At 27.6% G+C, this 21,035-nt stretch overlaps 1 protein-coding gene across 4 annotated transcripts in view; it reads right to left on the bottom strand.

The window, feature by feature from the left end:
• LOC135924895 (attractin-like) overlaps positions 1-21,035 on the bottom strand; it is a 60,794-nt gene that overhangs the window by 7,449 nt on the left and 32,310 nt on the right. For all 4 annotated transcript variants that reach the window (XM_065460023.1, XM_065460024.1, XM_065460025.1 and 1 more), the window contains 8 exons: positions 19,930-20,563; positions 14,843-15,175; positions 14,648-14,798; positions 11,065-11,197; positions 5,792-6,000; positions 5,498-5,692; positions 2,605-2,919; positions 2,290-2,524 (listed from right to left, as the gene is read on the bottom strand). In XM_065460023.1, the coding sequence (XP_065316095.1) occupies positions 2,290-2,524; positions 2,605-2,919; positions 5,498-5,692; positions 5,792-6,000; positions 11,065-11,197; positions 14,648-14,798; positions 14,843-15,175; positions 19,930-20,563 (2,205 nt within the window). The remainder of the gene's footprint in view (positions 1-2,289; positions 2,525-2,604; positions 2,920-5,497; positions 5,693-5,791; positions 6,001-11,064; positions 11,198-14,647; positions 14,799-14,842; positions 15,176-19,929; positions 20,564-21,035) is intronic.

The following is a 21,035-nucleotide window of genomic DNA, read 5'->3' as shown; positions in this document are numbered from 1 at the left end:
ATTAAGTTTTCCTTGGGGGAGGAAGATGAGGAGATAGGTCATGGGGTTTTATTGTTAGGAAAAAGCCCTTAGTTGGAGATTTTGGATTAATGGCAGAAGATGTCAGCTATGGACCTTTGGGAGATGAAAAATTGGATAATTATGATTTATTATATTATATTTTTCTTAATGGATGGATATTAGATTGTTATTTTATTTAATGAATAAATTTGGGTCGTCTTATTGTGAAATATGGTTTGTTTTATTTATCTATGACCAAAATCTTCAGTTTTGCATAAACTTTTTCTGGCTTAAATATTGAGTTAGCCGTTTTTAAAAATCGGCTCAAATCGAACCGTTTAACAACACTAGCATAAAATATAAGGATAATATCGTCCAGTAATAAGCAGTTTCAATCTAAAATATCTTAAGGTATTATTAATAAATATAAATGGAATTACTTATAACCATAATCAGAACCAGTTATTTCTCAAAAATTGGTAAATAGTCATCAATTTCATAATTGATAAAGTTCAACCAATTTCCTTGGTTGCTAATTTCTTATTTATCAATCTGAATAAGATATTATCTCATTCATGATACCAAGAAATCTTCAGTGATGCAAGATTTTGTCAAATTTTGAAGAAATGCAAGTTATTCAATTTATCAAATATCTTTTACATCTATCTGCACAACAGAAGATTATAGGTCTCATACATTACATTATCAAGAATAATTTTATCTTATAGATTTTATAATCTAAAATGATGCTGATATATTGACGGATAAATTTATTTTAAATCAAAAACAAGATTCATTAAATTTTGATGATTTTGAGGAGATATTTATTTCTACTACAATTATTCTATAGAAACTAGATTCTAGAACCTATAAGATGTTGACAATCAATTTTAAGTTGAATTGGTCATATATTAATTAATTGGATCCAAAGAGCAGCTAATAGTCTATTCTTAATGTTGATTAAGTTAATACCAAACAAAGATGTATTCGCAAATACCTCATGAATAGTTTTGATAATTTTTATTATATTGAAAATTTATAAAATAAATACTGCATTGCCATCAAGTGCTAGTGTTGAGAGATTATAGTAAGGCAAATTATGAGTCCTGATTCAACTAAAATAAATTTAAAAATAATATTTTCTTTTTTAATCAAAATAAGGTGATAATTAGGATTTATCTGTGATTAGGACATAGCAATTAGTATTTCTACCTTATTTATCTTCATAAAAATGTATATTTATATTTTTTAATTAAAAATTTGGGGCTGGACTTGGCTCAATTTTTTTTAAAAAAATTAAAAGCTGAACAATAAATAATATATTAGCAAAAGAAAATAAGTTGCCAATTATAAGTTATAGCAACCAGAAAATAATTATGTTCTCTTGTAACTATGTCCTGTACCCTGTTTCTTTCAATTGAAAATTTTAAAAAGTTTAAATTATTCTTAAAAATTAAAATAAATATAATTAAAGAACATGCTAAAAATAGTTATTCAAGACTTTTTGTCAATATTTTTAGATTTTTACAAAATCCTGTCCAATATGCCCCCTAGGCAAAAAATAATTATTAAATCATAAATGTACTATGCAAAATTATTACTAAACAGCAGAATGACAAAAAAGCATGCAAAATGATAGAAAAACACGTCAAACAAGGCAAAATATTTTAAAAAGCAATCAAAATATGCGAAGAGTAACAAAAAGCATGCAAAATGACGCAATATCACATATTAGCAAGTAATATGCAAAATGACATAAAAAATATATAAAAATGTCATGAAGTATATATAAAGATGCGAAATTTTAGAAAACAAATGGTGCAATATCATAGAAATAAGATATAAAATCAAAAATAACAATGTACACAAATCAAACAAAATATGGGCAAATCACGGGAAATTTCGCTAGAAGAACGCAAGATGGCGAAAGCAATAAAAATCTAATAAATTGGGATCAAAAAAAAGTTTTTTTCATCCCTAGTTATTAGTTATTTTATATATATATAATTTTTATTACATTTCGGAATATTTTTTTAGATAGCATTCCCGTTCCAAGTCAGGTCATGCCGAATATTCCTCAATTCATATTCTAAAGTTGATATAACATTTAACTCGTGTTAAAATGAATTTTAATCATGCTTTCCAAGTGAAAATTCATTATTACGTACGGCCCTGCTAATATTTTATAATTAAACTTTGGAAATATTAAATAAAAAAAGAAATAAAGGATTTTCGTTTAGATGGCTTAATTTTAAAAATAATATAAGGTAATATTTTATAGGTATTCACTATTGACAATTAGTCCCAATAATCCCTTTAGTTCGACAATGGCATGCTCCGGTAATGTGATTGCAGGTAGAAGCATGATTATTACATTTACATTTTCTGCATAATCCCCCATTTCTAGCATCTCCAAAATAACCTGAGCTGCACTTTTCGCAACCGGATCCATCCGTGTTATTTTGGCATTTTTCACATATCTTGGTCCCATCACTACAAACTGAATGACCGTTACACCGGCAAACTGCATATATAACAATAAAGTTATTTAAATTTTCAGATAATATAAAATAATATTAAATAAATGAAATGTAAAAATGTAACTTGGACATTCCAAAAAATGCCAATTTTCCACGGAACAAGTTAACCCCAGGTCACGTTGATATTCTGATAAACTATCAAAATTTATTTGGTCCATCATATCTTTTCTAGAACGCATTAAACCTTCTCCGTATATTTTATTTACATGATTATTGTTCCATTTTTTATAATCTCTATTATTTTTTACAGAAAAGAGAAAATTGTTTTTAGAAGTTGGGCTAAACTCAGAATGGGAAGAGAGATCATTTGATATTGAAGGATATTCTAAAGTTATATACGGTTTCACGGGACCTTTGTATCCTCCTGGTAAACATTTTCCTAAATTTTAGAAAATAATAAAATCGAATATATAGAAATAGAGTATAGATTGATTAAAATTCTTAGTCAGCACTTTTAAAAATATTTTTCAGGCACTGCATTTATCAAAATATATATTATTATTATTTTTAATCTAATATACATCTATATTATGTTTTTTGTTTACAATGCCATACACCGGCTCTATACTTATAAAAAAAATTATGCAGTCTTTAAACATATACTCTAGAGAAAGATTAATATTGAATATTTGGTCTTTATCGTGTGTCTTCCAATTTGGTTTACGCTCGAATCCCATTTGTTCAAAATATTTATTAAGATAAACAACGACATTATCTTTCTTCATTTAATTAATCAATGTTATTCATATTTTGTTATAACATGAATATAATGAAATTTAAAACAGGTAAATTCTTTTTTTTTCACTATTATATCTAGAAGTATAAAGTGTTGTTAGATGGTTTGATTTGATCCGATTTTTAAAAACGGCTAACTCAATATTTTATAAAGAAAAATATTACGCAAGCCTGGCTATTAGGTTAATAAATGGCAGAAAGGTTTGAATATCTATAAACGAAATCTCGAGGTTTAGGCAACATTTTTCTGGCTAAAATATTGAGTTAGCTATTTTTAAAAATGGGCTCAAATTGAGTCATTTAACAACACTATGTACAATCAATGCTCTTTTTGACCGATACTGTTAAGATTTCAATGTGATATATCGGTTCGATACTCATCAAATTTTTAAACATACCCTGGTCCAGGTATAAAAATCCAATCCAGCAACTTTTGTAATTTGTTAATAATATATTATAAATTTATTTGACTGATTAATGATATATAGGCTAATTTAAAAAATTATTTACTTAAATATGTTATGTTTTTATAATTAATTATATATGAAATTTAATTAACATGAGTTTCAACCCGACCCCACAGATTTTTTTTAAACATTTTATAACTAAGAAAAAAAATATTTTAGCCTACAACGGCTGAGATAAGGGTCTCCAAAGGTAAAAATAATGGGGCTTTTTCCACTCTCTTTAATTTTAGATATCTTTGAGATAGAAACATCATTTAAAATTTATATAGTCTAATTGTTGGCTTTTTAAGTTTTATAATGTTAAAAAATTTAAATGTCAAAATCCAGAAATGATCATAAAATCAAACAGGCATTTTTTTTAGTATAGCTGTAGGATTTATTAATATATATTTGCTAAATTTAAGGTTTAGGAGATATGGCATTTTAATCGTCAATTGTAAAATTTTTAATAAATATATGATAAATCATTAGGGAAGAAGTGGCATAAATGGCCAAGTTTGAAGACAGGTCACACCTCTTTATATTATTATCTATTGTACTAATTTCTCTCAAAATTCGTCAAAATATGATATGTATATTTATTATATATAACTTAGCAATATGTTCAATATAAATATTGTTTTTGGTGCCTCTTTCTAGAAAATCAGAGATTCCGAATCCTCAGAATATACCCAATACAAATGTATATTTATTATATATAACTTAGCAATATCTTCAATATAAAATATTGCTTTTGGTGCCTCTTTCTAGAAAAATCATGATTCCGAATCCTCAGAATATGCCCAATACAAAAATAAATGAAAAAATGTAAGAATTTGAATACTTAAGGTTAGAAAATCTCAAAATGTGTGGGAGGGGGGGGGGGGTATGGGGGCGAAGACCATCATTATTTGTTGTTGAGCCCCCTGAGATAGTAAAGACTAGTGGCACCACTGATAGGTACCATAATAAATTATTTTAAAGGCATCGAACGGAAAAAACATCGATATTTTTGTATATGGAGAAGGAAAGAATGGCTCAGCCTGAACAAGATTTTAATTATACCTCGTAATCATAATTTTATATACAAAAAATTGACAAAAAAATCTTGGGTTAATTTTAAACTGTGTTTTATCTTATTCCACTATATTTATCATAAAATAGGATTAAATTATTTGTAGAGCTATTATCCGGTATAAAAAATAATTTTCACTAAACCTTTATTTAAGAATTTTCAACGTGAGATAAACCTTTATAAAATTCGATTCCTTATCCTGAACCTGAACCAAGCCTACATATCAAAAGGTTTGACACTATGATTTTATCCCCTTAATTAGTACCACTCTGGGTAATTTTGGGAATGTCATCTTAAAATAAAAAATACTAGGTAGAAAAATTTCCCACAACACGGGGATAGCTGTGAAGTGCTTTTATATTTGACAAAAAATCGGATTAGAAGTGTGTCAGTTAAATGTAATCTATATATATTTAGTTTATATGTCGTACCTTTTATATAATTTTTTAATGGGACTTTTAAACTGAATAAAATATTTAATATAAAAAAATATATAAAATTTGCCAAAAAATGAAAATATATATTAAATTATTTTTTTATTGCCCATTTATATTAAACACTTCGAAAAGTAATTAAAAATACTGGTCATTTTAATTAAAAAAGTGCCCGAATAATTTTTGTAATTAATTAATACAAAATTACCAATAAATTATTGAATCAATAATATAGTAAAATATTCTTAATTATTATAATTGTTTAACCTTTCCCTGTATTACTAATGTCATTGCACCATCCACAAGCAGGGTCATTTTGACAATCCACACACGATTTGTAAAATAGGCAATTGTTATTATTTGAATTAATGTTACGATATAAATCATTGATATCATAGAACATTGAATTCTCGTACTTGTAATTAGTTTTGGGATTCATTTCGTTATCATTTGAGTTGAGGGCTGCCTCAATAATATTTCAGTTAAAGGTAATATAAAATGAATGATAAGTAGAAAATTTTATGCCAATTATTAAGTAATAAGAAAGATTTTAATTTTTACCATCAATAGAAGATGATTGTTGCATTGGATCTGTAAACAGAAATGGACATTTATACGGTAAGGAAATCCAAAAGAAACATTGGCCAAAAGGATAAAGTAAACTATATACATATGGATCTATGCATTTACTAAAAGTGGAACACCAAAGACATTTTTGCTTCGTGCAATTCCAACAGTCTCTATAATGATTACACGGGGCGTTACATGATCTTTGAATTAAAATTAGATATATAATATTAAAAATAAAAAACCTGCAGGCCCAGTCCGGATATATAGGCCGAGTAGTAAAAATTTAAAAAAACCCAGTGCGGGCCTAATATATAATTTTAGACAACAATTACATAAACTATAAAATTGAAAAAGCTAATACAATTACAATATAATAAATCCAACTAATCAGGGGCGTTGTTGAGCTTTGGGTGCGAAAGCACCTCCTTTTCAAATTAGCACCAATTTTTAAAATGGATTAGCGGCCTATTTTTTTTTTAAATAGAACCCATTTCAAATATTTTAATATATATTTTTTTTGGCATTCTTATGAAATTTTGCGTCTTATTTTAAATAAATATTATTTTCTAGTGGTACTAGATCATTTTATTATTAAAATTTCCTTGCTTTCTCCAATGCAAGAACAAATGGTGAAATCAAAATATATTATATTATATGAAAAAAATGATAAATAATCTTTATTTTATTATTGTATTATGTATAAATTATTATATCATCTTGACAGTGGTGTAATGCTTAAAAATTTGGCAAGGAGGGCTATATTTTTAAAATCAATATCAAAAAATATGATATAAATAAAATTGAATATTTTTTATTATAAGAATAAATTCTTTATTTGCATTATATTTTATAAATAATGACACAAATTTAATATAATCGATATTATGTAAATTAAAAAATATATAAATATTGAATTAAAAAATTTTCTTCTCCATAAATATTTTGTTTCATTGGTCTGAATATTTTAAAAAGATTCCCCGCTATGATTCCTTTTCCATATTTTGATATGGATCTGGAATTCTCGGATATCGAAGGTTCATTAATATATATAAAGATTAAATTTCTCAAATTATTTACTCGATTATCTACCATGTCATAAGATAAAAACCTTATCACACTCGACAGTAAAGGAATTTATTACATTTTTTTTAGATCGATATATTGTCGAAACCCTACAATTGTTTCATATTTATTTAATATGATTTTTTGGCAGTTTATTTTTTTGTTTCTCGACAAATCGCGCATTTAGTTCTTAGCTTTCAAAACAATCCATTACTGCACACTGCTTTTTAAAGAAATCCTATATTACTCCATTTTTAATCTTATTATGAATCTTTTCAATGGTATATTTCCAAGTAAAAGCTTAATTTCTGAATCGAAAGGACTGTAAATATTTATCTACATATGATTTAAATTACTTTCAGCATGTTCATGATTTATTTTAAAATATCAGTCATTCAATTAAAAAAATTTTCATTGGCAAAAAGACATCTAAAGGCTGATAAAAAAATACCTCAATTTATTATTAATTTCAAACTCTCCCAAAATCCTACCTTCAGACTCATCGTGGCGGGTGAGCGACAACGCCTTTTGGCGACTAATGGAGGTCTAAAAAATTCTTGTGATCTGGGTCTAGAATAGGATCACCGTCTCCTCGACGGGGTGTAAAAACCAATTAAAGGTGATGTCAGGAAGGGCATATGATTGTAAAAACCTTGCTATAAAATTTCCTAATGATTACAACAAAGCAGTGTTGTTAAAATAGCGCGCTACTTTTTCAGTAGCGGTAGCTGTAGGAGGCTACTTTTTTAAAAAAATAGCGATAGCGGTAGCTCGCTACTAATTTAGAAAGTAGATTTTACATAATAAATACATCTAAAAATTATTAAAATATATTTTTTATAAAATCTAAAATTATAATCCTTTTATTTAATTTAATTTTGAAATTTATATTTATATTTAAAAATATACATTATTGTTATATATTAGATATAAACAGTTGTTAAATAGCAATCTGTATTTAATTTATATTTCGCGCATTCATTAAATTATATATTTTTGAAATTCCGTTATTGATATGTCCTTGCTTTTATCTTATTTTATATTTCATTTTACATTTTATATTAAGCATTATAAATCTTATTATGTGTGAGATAGTGTTGTTAAACGGCTCGTTTTGAGCCGATTTTTAAAAACGGCTAACTCAATATTTCATCCAGAATAGTATTACGCAAGCCTGAAGATTTTGTTTGTAGAAGGAATAAAGGTTAGGACATCTATTAGTGAAATATCGAGGCTTAGGGAATATTTTTCTGGCTAAAATATTGAGTTAGCCGTTTTTAAGAATCGGCTCTAAACGAGCCGTTTAACAACACTAGTGTGAGATTGTTGAAGATATTGAAATTTCTTTGGAAAATGAGCAATATAGATGATCGTTTCCCAAAATTCAAGAAATACTTTAACCTTGAAGAAAAAATTAATACTGGATATCGGTTTCGGTGCAAGATGTGCCGCAAAATTATCTCTTCAAATCATACGAGCAGCTTTAATTTGAAAAAACATTTATAAGGTAATATATTAAACAAATTTAATAACAAGTGTAGGCTAATCTTTAATTTTTAAAATAAATTAAAATCAAAAACCAATCATTTTTTGTATATATTCATAAATTTTATCTAAATTATTTAAAACATTTTAAATTCTAAGTATTTTATAATTTTAGACTGTGCACACTTCAAATTATAAAGAGATTGAAAAATATCTCAAAAGTTTTGGGGTAATGGAAGAAGATAAACCCACTTCCAAATCAAATTTAATACAAACAAAATTAACCAATTTGGATTCATCAACACCTGGTGTATCCCAAAAATTGGCTGACAAAGTCATTATGAACTTTATAATAGATACAGTTCAACTATTATCCTTGGTGGAAAATGATTCTTTTATAAAGATGATAAACACTTTTTCTCCACGGACCAAGATATTTTGCCGGCAGACATTGATGGCAAGAATTTTGGAGAGCTTTAAGGAAATGAAAGAATCTTTGATATTAAATCTATCAGATGTCTCCTACGTCTGTACAACGGCAGATTGCTGGACTCACAATAGAAGGTAAAAATGTTTATTTTCTGATTTATAATATGTCATATTTTTAGAGCTTATTTAGGAGTAACTGCACATTGGATTGATCCTAAAAATCTTAAACGAAAATCTGTAGCGTTAGCTCTAAAGAGAATAATTGGCTGTCAGACTTATGACATTCTAGCCAATATTATTGCAGAAATCCATAGGTCTTACAAAATTCAAAACAAGGTTTGTAAGATGATTACGGATAATGAGTCTAATTTCCTGAAGGCCTTCAGGTTTTAAATTTATTATAATTTTTTTATAATATGATATAAATAATATAGAATATTTGGGGAAGATAATAATAATAACAATACTAGTAATATTCCTGACAAAAATATTGAAGATGGAAAACAAGAAGAGGATGATGAAATGGAGTTTGAGATAATTGATGTTCATGACATCCTTGGTTTTAAATTATTTTATATTTAATTTTTCACCAATATAAAATAAAATTTATAATATTTAGGATCTTCAATAAAGTCTTCTATGTTACCTAGCCATCATCGTTGTTCCTGCCACAACCTAAATTTAGTTGCGACAGTGGATGCTGAAGAAGCATTATTAAATGAGGATTTTAAAAGAGTATCAAGATCTACATTTTCTAAATGCCAAGCTCTTTGGAATAAACAAAATAAGTCATCAAAGACGTCTGATATTTTCAAAAAAAAATTAGGACGTTATTTATTGACACCAAAGACTACAAGATGGAATAGTGTTTACAATGCTATGAAACTTTTAGCATTGTTTCTAGATGAGAAAAAAATGGAAATGAATTATATATTGGATCAAATGGGAATACAGTATTTAATGTGGAGGAGCATACTTTTATTAAAGAATATACTGAAGTATTTTTAATTAACCTCTAGATGCTTTTTTTAAATCTAAAAATACTAATTTAAATATTTTTGATGATTTTTTTCATATAAAAAGTTTGTTTATTAAATTTAATACTGTGTTGCCCTCAAGTGCTAGTGCTGAACGATTATTTAGTATGGCAAAGCTTATACTTTTAAACGTCGCTCTAGACTTGGGGATGACAGTACCAAAATGTTATTATTATTAAAGTGCAATAATAAATAAATTATATATATATATGTAACAAATTATAGTCATGTTTTTATATCAATATTTTATTTGTGGAAATAAAGTTACGTAAAAAAAAATATTTTAAAAAAAAATCAAAGTAGCTTTAGCTACTTTTTTTTTAAAGTAGCTAATAGCGCGCTACTCATTTGAAAACGATAGCGGTAGCGATAGCGCGCTACTTTTTTTATAAAATAGTGGTAGCGATAGCGCGCTACTTCTAAAAGTAGCGTTTAACAACACTGCAACAAAGCATGGGCGGGGTACAGCCAAAAATACCCCGTAGGCCTCCTCATATGCCTACGACAAAAAGGATGGGAAACCTGATGGAACTGAAAATGAAACTTATGACGGCCATAAACGACCTGATAATAAGTGGAGAAACCAGTTTATGAGGGATCGAATAAGGGTCGCAACATGGAATGTTGGGAGTAGATGGGAAGAGCGGGAGAATTGGTCGATGTATTGCATAGAAGTCATATAGATGTGTGCTGCATACAAGAGACAAGATAGAAAGGTAATGGCGCAAGAAAGAATGGCAATACCAGTGAAAAGTATAAATTTTTCTGGCAAGGAAGCAATGATGGTAAGGCTGGAGTTGGGGTATTGGTTGCAGAGAAATTGGTGGACAAAGTAGTCGAAGTGAGAAGGCTAAATAACCAGATAATGGTTATCAAGATGATTTTTGGTAGAAAGCTATATAATATTATCTCAGCTATGTTCTTCAGGTTGGAAGAAGTGAAGAAGAGAAAGATATATTTTGGGACAGTATATTGGGTGTGACATTGAGACTGGCAAATGAAGAGGGCATTATCCTGGCTGGTGATCTGAATGGACATGTGGGAGCGAGTAGTGAGGGCAATGAAGGAGTACATGGTTAAGGCATGAGAAATATAAAAGGGGAAAGGATGTTAGATTTTAGTGATGCTATTGTTTTTCTATAAAAAATAGTAAAATAAAAAAATTGATATGCATAGTAAAATCATAATTTTTGATAAAATATAACTTAAATTCTTTAAAAAAGCTCTTAAATGATATTAATATTTTTAAACCTAAGAAGAATCTTTTTATTTTCGGTAAAATATGATCCGTTTGAACTTTGATCAGACGCTGTCTGGTTGGTATATGAAGGTGGATTTGATGAAAGTTGAGTGTTTATAATCGACGATGAATTATATAAGGTGGCTAACAAATATTTCAATAATTTGAAATTACAAAACATATTAATTAATTATAATAAGCAATATTTGCCTGATTTAATATCTAAATTTCTATAAATGTTTGATAATATCAGGTGTCTCGTTAGTTTTACAATAACTTTAAAATATATCAATTTTAGTTTATAAAATAATAACATTTTTTTCAAATTATTATCAGGCCTGACCCAGCCCAAACAAAATATTTTTTAAATATTGCATATCTTTAATTTTTAGATCAAGAAACTTAAATAAAAATAAATATTATTTTAGGTCTGATCCAGCCCAAACAAAATATTTTTTAAGTATTGCCTTTTTTTTAAATAATTTGATATTATATTTGTTGCTCATTATCTCATTTGATCAATAAACTAAGAATCTGCAATACTGGCGGGCCTATTTAAAAAAAATTGTATGGGCTGGGCCGGACCTAATATTTTTTTTAAAAAATCGGGCTGGACTTAAATTTTGAAAAATAATATGATTTATTTTATAAAATAAAATTTACATTTTAATGTTTTTGCATGAAACAAGGTGCAAATATTTTTTATAATGGATTTATACTCACCATTATAAGGTATATAAAGATAAAAAAAAATGTTTATTATTTAATATTTAAGTCAATCTATAAATTATTAAAAGTAAATATATTATAATGAATCTAATACATCCTGAAAAATCCTATTTAAAGGCTACTCGTATATCCATAAGAAGATTTTAAGCAAGATAATATGGCCGTTTAAATGAGCTACAATATTATCAACACTACATAATCAAGACCCGATGCTCTAAACTGTTCATACTCACCCATCAAATATTAAGGACTAGCCGCAATGATATCCGTTCATAACATGAAGAAGCGCTCTTCAAATTTAGGCAAAAGTTGTAAAATTAAACCAAAATGTTAAAACACATGTTGGAGGATTGAATAAAAAGAACCTTAAGAAATTATAAACAAAATACGAAAATTTTCAAGATTTAATTTTATGATCCCCAGAATTTAAACAGACTTTTATTATTTGTATGTAGTCATTATGTCAAATCGATCATAAAAGATCCAGTTTCTGCCAGCCCCTTTTAAAATTGATAAAAATTTCTGGAATTATTTAAATCGGTAAAAAAAATGAAGATAGCCACTGATAATAGCTTGCTAGAGTACCTGATTTCAAAGGTATAGAGCCTCAAAGGTAAAAAAAACACGATTTTCACATCTGTAAAATTTTTAAATTGCTTATCTCAAAACTATTTAAGGGCCATCCATGTAAAATAGATCACGATTCGAGCGACTCCTTTTAAAATTGTTAAAATTTCTGGAATTTATTAGGTAAAAAAAAATGAGAAAGTTATTTATTTCGGCTAGCTAGCACACCTAGTTCCCCAATGCAGGGTCTCAAAGGTGGGAAAAATAGTGATGTTCGAATCTGTAAAATTTTTCTTATAACTAAAAAACTCTAAAGGTCTATCGTAAGAGAAAAACATTGGCACCAATTTGTGTCTTAAAACTTTCATTTACCTATATTGCTCTACCTGTGTTTCTATGCAATAATGGGTGCAGGTTTTCGCAAAAAATTTTTGCCTTTTATTTAGACACTTTTTATAAATATATATACGATGTGAAAACCTGAGCAATGCTATTGGCTCGACCAAAATATGCATTTTTACCATAAATTGAAATTTTTGCATAAATAGATGGTAGTATAAGAAATACGGATTATGGTTAAAATTTTGTTGCTAACCTATCAATAGAATGTTTTCACTTTTTATACTAAAATATTTCGAATTTCTATTAAATGTACAAGTAAACTGAAATTTTCATAAAGTAGACTGAATTCAAGGCTGCGCTCATTCATTCTTAAGACGAATTTATGAGTCTGTTATCAATTTAATAAACTCAACGCGCTCAATAAAAATTTTGCAATCTCGAACTTTCCAAGCGCCGCAATTTATTATCAATTTTCAGCCTTGGTAAAACAAGCATATATATTCCTGTCAAAAATTAATCAAATCTACAAATACAAAAGAATTAAGAAAATATTTTCATATAAATGATAATAATAATATCACAGAGGCAACCCCAATTATGACAAAATTTTTAAAATAAGGCCATTTACAGAAACACTGAAGGCAAACTTTAGAAAGATTGAATTGGAAGAAAAATTATCAATTGATGAAATGATGGTTCCTTCAAGGGTCGTTATGAAGTAAAACAAATATACGTTCAAAGCCACACATGTCGGGGATAAAAATTTTTGCGTTAAGTGGTTTCAAGGGAATTTTACATCTTCGAAATATATCTAGGAAAATCAACAAACACAATAAAAACTTCTATGGTTATAGGCGGTTATATAGCTGTAAAACTATTGGATATGGCTACACCCTCATAAATCTCAAGATTTATAAGGAGAATTTTTTTCATCATATCAAATAAGAGCTTCCTTGACAGATCATGATTATATTATATCGGGAACATTAATATCAAATCGTTTGGCAGGATATCGTCTGGAAAATGACAAAAATTTGAAAAAAAGAGGAAGGGTAAAAGTAGATTTTAAATTAGACATAAATAATAATGTATGTAAGTGGTATGATAATAAACCCGTTATCCCCATTTCAAAAGCAAGTTACAGCCTTAGATCCTTTTTTTAGTTTAAGATTATTATAATTATATATGATGTATTGGAATATTGAATCCATAATGATTTGGAATCTCTCGATTTTGAATCAATGACTAAGTGCAATTTTTAAATTTTAAAAATCTGATTTGACAGTAATTGTACTTCAGTATATATATAGAGCACCCAAATAGTACATTTCAAACAATTTTGACACGAACTCTAGAACTACTCTTAATTTATATAGATTTTTCATATAAATTAAAAAATACTAAAATGTCTATGGCGGAAATTGGCTAAAATTTATAGGGTATACTCTACACATGCGAGAATATATTTCCAATCGAGACCTAATCCCCAAGGATTCCATAACCCAATGCGATATATATATATGTTAGCGTCACTGTGTTTTTTCTGGCTATAAAATTTTTTGATCACATTTTTAGAAATTTAAAAATATGATTTTACCGGAAATATATGCCGCCATGTTTGGAATACCTACCCTACGAATCTCAGACAATTTTGAAATAAACTTTTGAACTTAATATAATTTACATTAGATTTTTCATATATTTTTTATATAAAATGACTCAAGATTTGGCAAAATTATCTACAATTCATAAAATAGGTATTCTAAACATGCTGGAATACATTTCCGGTAAAATCAAAATTTTAAATTAAAAAAAAGTGCTAAAAAGATTTAAAGTTGAAAAATAACCACTTTGATGCTAACAACGATATATATATATATACGTTATTACAATACTACATTAGATATTCAAATAGCAAAAGTAAACAAAAAATCAAGGATTTTATAAATAAAGTACTTTTGAAGATAAGCAAGGATATACATCGGTAGTGAACATAAAAAGTCCACAAGCAGATCGGGTTTTTGTTGCAGGAATAACAATTGGAATGCATTTCACAAATTTTGCTGGTCAATATTGGACATTGCATAACGTTTTGGGTGGCAATTATCTAATATTTATCAATGAAATTTAAGTATATATGAATAATAAAACATTCGACTTAACGGATTCATTGTAATACCGTATAGCGTGTTGAGACAAGGAAGTACGAAAATAAAGGAATCCTAAGTTAATCCCATTCCCAAAATCATCGACATTTTTATAGCGATTCGTTGGAACTGTTGAGGGGCATATGCCACCTTTCAATAACGATTGGGGTATACATCCAATATCGTTGATGCACCACGTGCAATCCCATAGTGTGGATAAGCAGTTGATACAATCATCTATATTTCTACAAGGACTCTCCATGCTTAAATCAAGAGATTCATGCAAATCCGTATTTTGATATGTTTTTAAGTTTATTGAGTCGTTCGCGCCCGATTCCTTAAAATATAAAAAATTAAAATTTCGCTTGAATCGGAATAAAACATATATAATATTATGTCGAATTTTATTCCCCTTAAATAACACATGTTGGTTGATAACTAAAACTTCGTAATATAGTTATCATCATATTTATCTCCATAATCGTTTTTTTTGTTTCTTAAATGTGGTTATCTAGCTTTACATTTTAAAAAGGCAGTACTATAAACCAGACACTGCAATGCCTGGCACGTAAGCAGGGCTGGTAACTTTTAAAATTTTTTTGGGACGGGCGGGTAAAAAAATAAACGGGCCCCCAAGATTATAAATAGCTGATTATTTTGGTGTACAACAACATAATTTTTGTTTAGGCCTAGTATTTAAAAATAATAAAAACCCGGCAGGGTAACCTAATTAAAAAAATGTTACGGGCCTAAATTTGAAGAGCCGAACGAAGTATTAACTGAATTCCCACCGGGCCAGGGCTAAAAAATTTTCCATTTTCAGCCTCTGCTGTAAAAATTATTTCGTAAATCAATTATTATTTTTTAAAAAATGCATTATACGTTAATTTCAAAATAAAATATAGTAAAACTTCACTATGATGGGAGGGGGGCTAAAGATATTCCCATAATAACAAATATTCACATTAGGTATTACATTTATGGGTAGCATAGATATGTATTAGAACTCTAATGGCTTAGTTTAATATTATCAAACAACCATGTTTATTTACACTAAGAGATTAATTCTCAATTTAATTTATCTATGTAAAAATTGCAGTGTAGGGATATAGTTGAGAGGGGGGAGGGGTAGGGTTCTAAAATCTTTATTGTGATCCAGCTTAAACTTAAAAAAACAATAAAGAGCACATTTTAGCATATTATTGATACTTTTTCAAGAAATGAACATTATAAATATTTTATAATGGTAGTATATTAATATAATTGTAATAATCCAAAAATAAACCTTTCCTATTTTAATTGGTTCTTAAAAAAGTATATCATATAAAAATATTGGAATAATATCAATTGTGACTAGCCGTATACGTAGACCTGTGCGCCGACAGCTCTATCGGTGGCGGTATTACTTTTTTTAAAACGATCGGAATAATTTTTTAACTTAATTTTTTTTAATTAAAATTATAAATTATTTGGAAACACTTTTAAAATAAAATTTTTATAATTAAATGATTTTATTAAGTATAATTATCATGTATAAATATTATTTTATTTAGATTTATAGAGCATAAGATGATTTTTTAGAGTTCATAGTGAGCCCAGCTATGGAAGATACGCGCTCGCAGGGTGTGCTCGTAACTGGAACGTACAGGATCTTTCTAGCTAATATTGAAAGTTTAGAAGGATCTAATGCTCTTATCTTCCAAAAATCTAAGACATCTTTAATCTCAATTATAAGGCCAAAATAATGAATAATACTCTTTTTCTAGACTAGTTATGGTCTTGTTGTTCCAGATTATTGTTATATCAATGACTTAGATAATCGAATTCTGAAGTTCCGTCGTTTCACATTAAGTTAATTCGTTCGTGTAAGGCAACAAAGAGGTGGCGTGTTGACATAAAAATTGCACCGGAGCAATATTTTTTCCTTTAAATATTAATTTACTATGTTTATAGATTGAAAACGAGGATCCGAAAGTGCTCCTAACACCTAAGTAAAAAAATAAAACAAAGAGAAATAATATTAAAAAAACTAATTTATGTATTTTAAAATATTACCTGAAGATCGGATATTGGAAATCTATGATCAAAGCCTATTTTGTTTAAAGAATGATATGGGATATCATATTCTTTTACTATTAAATGATTTTTTACTACAAAATAATAAGGATAAATTTATAGTAAATGGCGGATAAAAATTCAACAATTTTTTTGAAGGCTTTAAGAAAATTTAAAAGTTCATGCAAGTCCTAATTGGAGTTAAATAATATGAGATCCGGTTTCTACATTCTATATAATAGAATATTTATAGGAATTTTGTTATTGCCACTCACACTTTCCGGCATAATTAAAATACTATGTCAACGTGTAGGCACATTTAATTTTAAGGTTTTATGTTTTTTCTCATATGATTTTTGATTAGCACTATCATCATCAAACCCAAAACTTATTATCCAAATCTTCGATTCAAAACATATTTTCAATATCGTTTATATTTTCAAAATCCGTTGTTTTGAATTTTAAGGCAATAATCTCTCACTTTCAATGAGATTTTCTATTTTATTAACTTTTTTTTACATCGGCTGTCACTAGATTATATAATCCATGCCCCAATCACAAATGATGGTCATATTCTCCTAGACGAACACATTTCTTTACATTGGGTCTTGCATCCGTATATTTGATTCTCCTTGGACCCTAATCAAATTCATTTTTCTATCTCAGTAGTTTCAGCGGTATATTTTTGAGTGATATGATGTGTCGCCAATGAAATTACAATATTAAAATTATTATCTATTTCGTGAAAAATAAAGGTAATATAATTTCGCCATCTATATTTGTCGATCCACATATCAAGCGCAAAATTTTGGACCTATATTAATTTGTTAACATATGTATGCTTTTGATAAATACACATCATCTAATCCACTCGGGCTAAGTGTTATTATATCTGGATCTTTTACATCTGAAATAATACCATATTTTTACATAATAAAATGTTAATAATAAAAACATGATGCCTTAAAAAATTCTAAATGTAGGAAGAGATCAGTTCTATTTAAATATTCTATTATAAAATAATTAGATATTTTTACAGTAAAATAAAAATTAAGATTTCACTATAAAAATTATAATTATTTTACAAATAACCTTTAGAAAATCTATTCCATAATATATCATCTTGTTACAAATCAAATGTTTATATAGCAAATAACCTTTAGAAAATCTATTCCATAATATATCATCTTGTTACAAATCAAATGTTTATATAGCAAATAATATTTATTAATTTTAAAAAATAAAATAGATTTTCTAATAATTTTAAATATTTAATATTATTTTTCTTCTAACAATTCATAAATAACATATATAATAAATATTATTTTTAATAATAAAAAATATGTAACATCGGCGGCGGCGTGTTGAGCGCCGACATTTGGTGGATACGTCGGCGGTGTATTTGTCCGGCGCCACACAAGTCTACGTATACGTGTTTAAATAAAAATGACAAATATTACAAATTATTTTAACCAGAGCATGCATTAAAATGGTTAGGTATGATAAACATACCAAAATAATATTGTCTTGCAAAATCAAACTGCCAATTTGTGGATTTTGAATTGTTAATTAAAGGGTATAATGATTTAGATATGGGTAATTGTTCTCTTTGATGATCCTATTTTTTTAATTTCTAGACCTAATTGAACTGGAAAGGATGCAGAGGTGATAGTTCATACCTTACTGGATTCTCTTAAATTCGCTGAGTTTTCTAAAAAAAATTGGTAGCGATAGAAATCTGGTGAAGCAAAGTGCCTTTGCGTACTACATAAAATGATCATACCTTGACATTGTATAAATATCCGTTTAGAAGATATAATAAAAAGTGTTAAAGGAGTTAATCACTTTGAAACCTTTTTTAACATATAATATAGTTTATGTAGCCAGTCTAACAAAAATCAAAAGGTGCTGGATCAAATAACTCCTGAATTGGGAATTCAGTTGTTGAATGTGGGAAAGATACTTGATGTACGATGGGTGTCTAACAGTCTTCTTAATGTAAAGGCAGTTTGAAATAACTATGAGGTCCATATAGGCATTTCGAAAATTCAGAAAATTCTAGCAACATTATAAAATTTAACGTGTTGTCCACTCGGTTAGAAGGTGGTAATTTTTATTAGATCTATCCTCGATATATGATGTTCTATTTAAATTATTTAATCTGTCTTAGACTTCTCATCAGTTTCCATAACACTGAAACGATTCGTGTTAAAATCGTTTAAGGATATGTCTGGTAGGTTCTAAATTTCTTTTATGTATAAATGAATGTTTATTTAATCTTTTGTTGCATGAGAATTAGGTTATTTCCACTTTATGTGAAAAATTACTTTTTAATATAAATCAATTTTTTCTAATTATATTTATCTACCTAAAAAACCCGAAATTCTTAATAAATTAAATTAGAGTTAAGGTTAACCATCATGCTGAAAACAATTGAAGCTTAATCTTTAAAATGGCTCTACTGTAAAATTATAAAAAGTGGAGATGAAAAATTTAATTCTCAAGTGACGATTTTTAAAGGAGGAAATATGAAAATATTACAATAAGGTTATTTTTTTAATAATTTGTTTATTGGATAATCGATTATGACTCATCCTATTTCTACAATTTATTTTTTATAAATATCAAAATATATGTTTGATTCTATTTCTTATATATAATATTAGTCCAAAGGCAGAGCCAGTATCTAAGTTTTTACCAGTAAGCCCAGGACAGGCTAGGGTGTAGAAATATGATTTTACAAGACAGTAAACTTTTTATTTATATAGGAAATTTAAAAAATATAAAATAAAAATTGCATTACTATAATTATTTTTATTTTTTTTAAATTATGAAAGTAATGGAACGCAAAACATTACTCAAAAAGTTAATTTTCAAAAAAAAAGACGTTCATCGAAGTTACTATATAGCAATGCAAAAAAATAATAAAAAATTTCTCTTTTTAAAGGTGAGATCAGTCCTATAAATCGATAATGATTGGAATCTTTATAGGCGATATAATATTAAATAATTTTATATAACATAAAAATATTTAACTATGACTGGATGAAGTTTAAATAGGGCATCAAAAAGAGATAACGAAGAAGCAGGATAGTTTTTAAATGGCGTGTTTAAAGACAAGGGAAGAGATAAGGCTGCCATGCGCAAAAAATTGCTATAATAGTCAGGAACTTTGTGAATCTTAGGGCTGCGAGATTGGTTTTGGGGGTGAGCATGAAAGGGTTGAGTCGATATTTCGCAATCATGATCGAAAGGACTTCGAGCTTTCGCCAATGAATCTTGGTTTAAAAGTCTTAACAAACAAACCGGTATCAAGATATCCGAATACTCGTAGTTCCCATCTTTTGTGGTTTGTGTCCCTAGGTCTGAGTCTGTATTTTGAGCTAAAAATTCCTTAAACATATATCTTATATTCTTTATAAAAGAATGCGTTATGCTTTTATTTTTGTCCATAAAATTAGTTTCATTGAAATTAGGATACTGTAAAAACTTTGAAATCAATGATGCATTAACATAAGACCCATTAGTATAGAATGTTTTGTATTTAAGTGTTAGCATGAACATAAATTCTGATATATGGCGATAGCACTTGAGGAGATGTTGTTTAAAATTGATAATTAGTGTATCGTTCAGAATAATTCCATTGAAACCTCCATGTATATACCATTTGCTTTATTTTATATTTTTGATATAACATTTTAATTGTTGAAAAAATATATGTTTATAAAAAGGTTAAATTAAAAATGAATGTAAACAGAAAGAAAGAATGCAACTTGTTAAGGATTTCCCAGGATTGTATATTTATTCTCTAAGAATTTTCACTGATAATCTAAAAAGTTTTCCCTTATCTTGGAAATAAGTCGGTACTAATTATCTCCATATATATCTTATATTTTATCAATATCCACATGATTTAGCGTCCGAAATTGAGGTATATGCATATTAAAGGGGGGGGGCAAGAATTAAATTAAACCTAACAACCATATATGGTCAGCCAATAAAAAATTAATAAAAAAGTTTTTTAGAAAATAATTTCAAAAAAAAATTTTCTATTCGTATATTTCAAACCATACTTGACAATTAAACTTCAAAAAGTATTTATTATACAAAAACTATATTTTATCTATAATCAATATAATGAA

Source organism: Gordionus sp. m RMFG-2023, chromosome 2 (genome assembly GCF_954871325.1).
Source record: "Gordionus sp. m RMFG-2023 chromosome 2, tfGorSpeb1-WG-v2, whole genome shotgun sequence".
Lineage (NCBI taxonomy): Eukaryota > Metazoa > Nematomorpha > Gordioida > Chordodea > Parachordodidae > Gordionus > Gordionus sp. m RMFG-2023.
The sequence above is the reverse complement of the archived record's forward strand: the minus strand, read 5'-3'. Positions and strand labels throughout refer to the sequence as shown.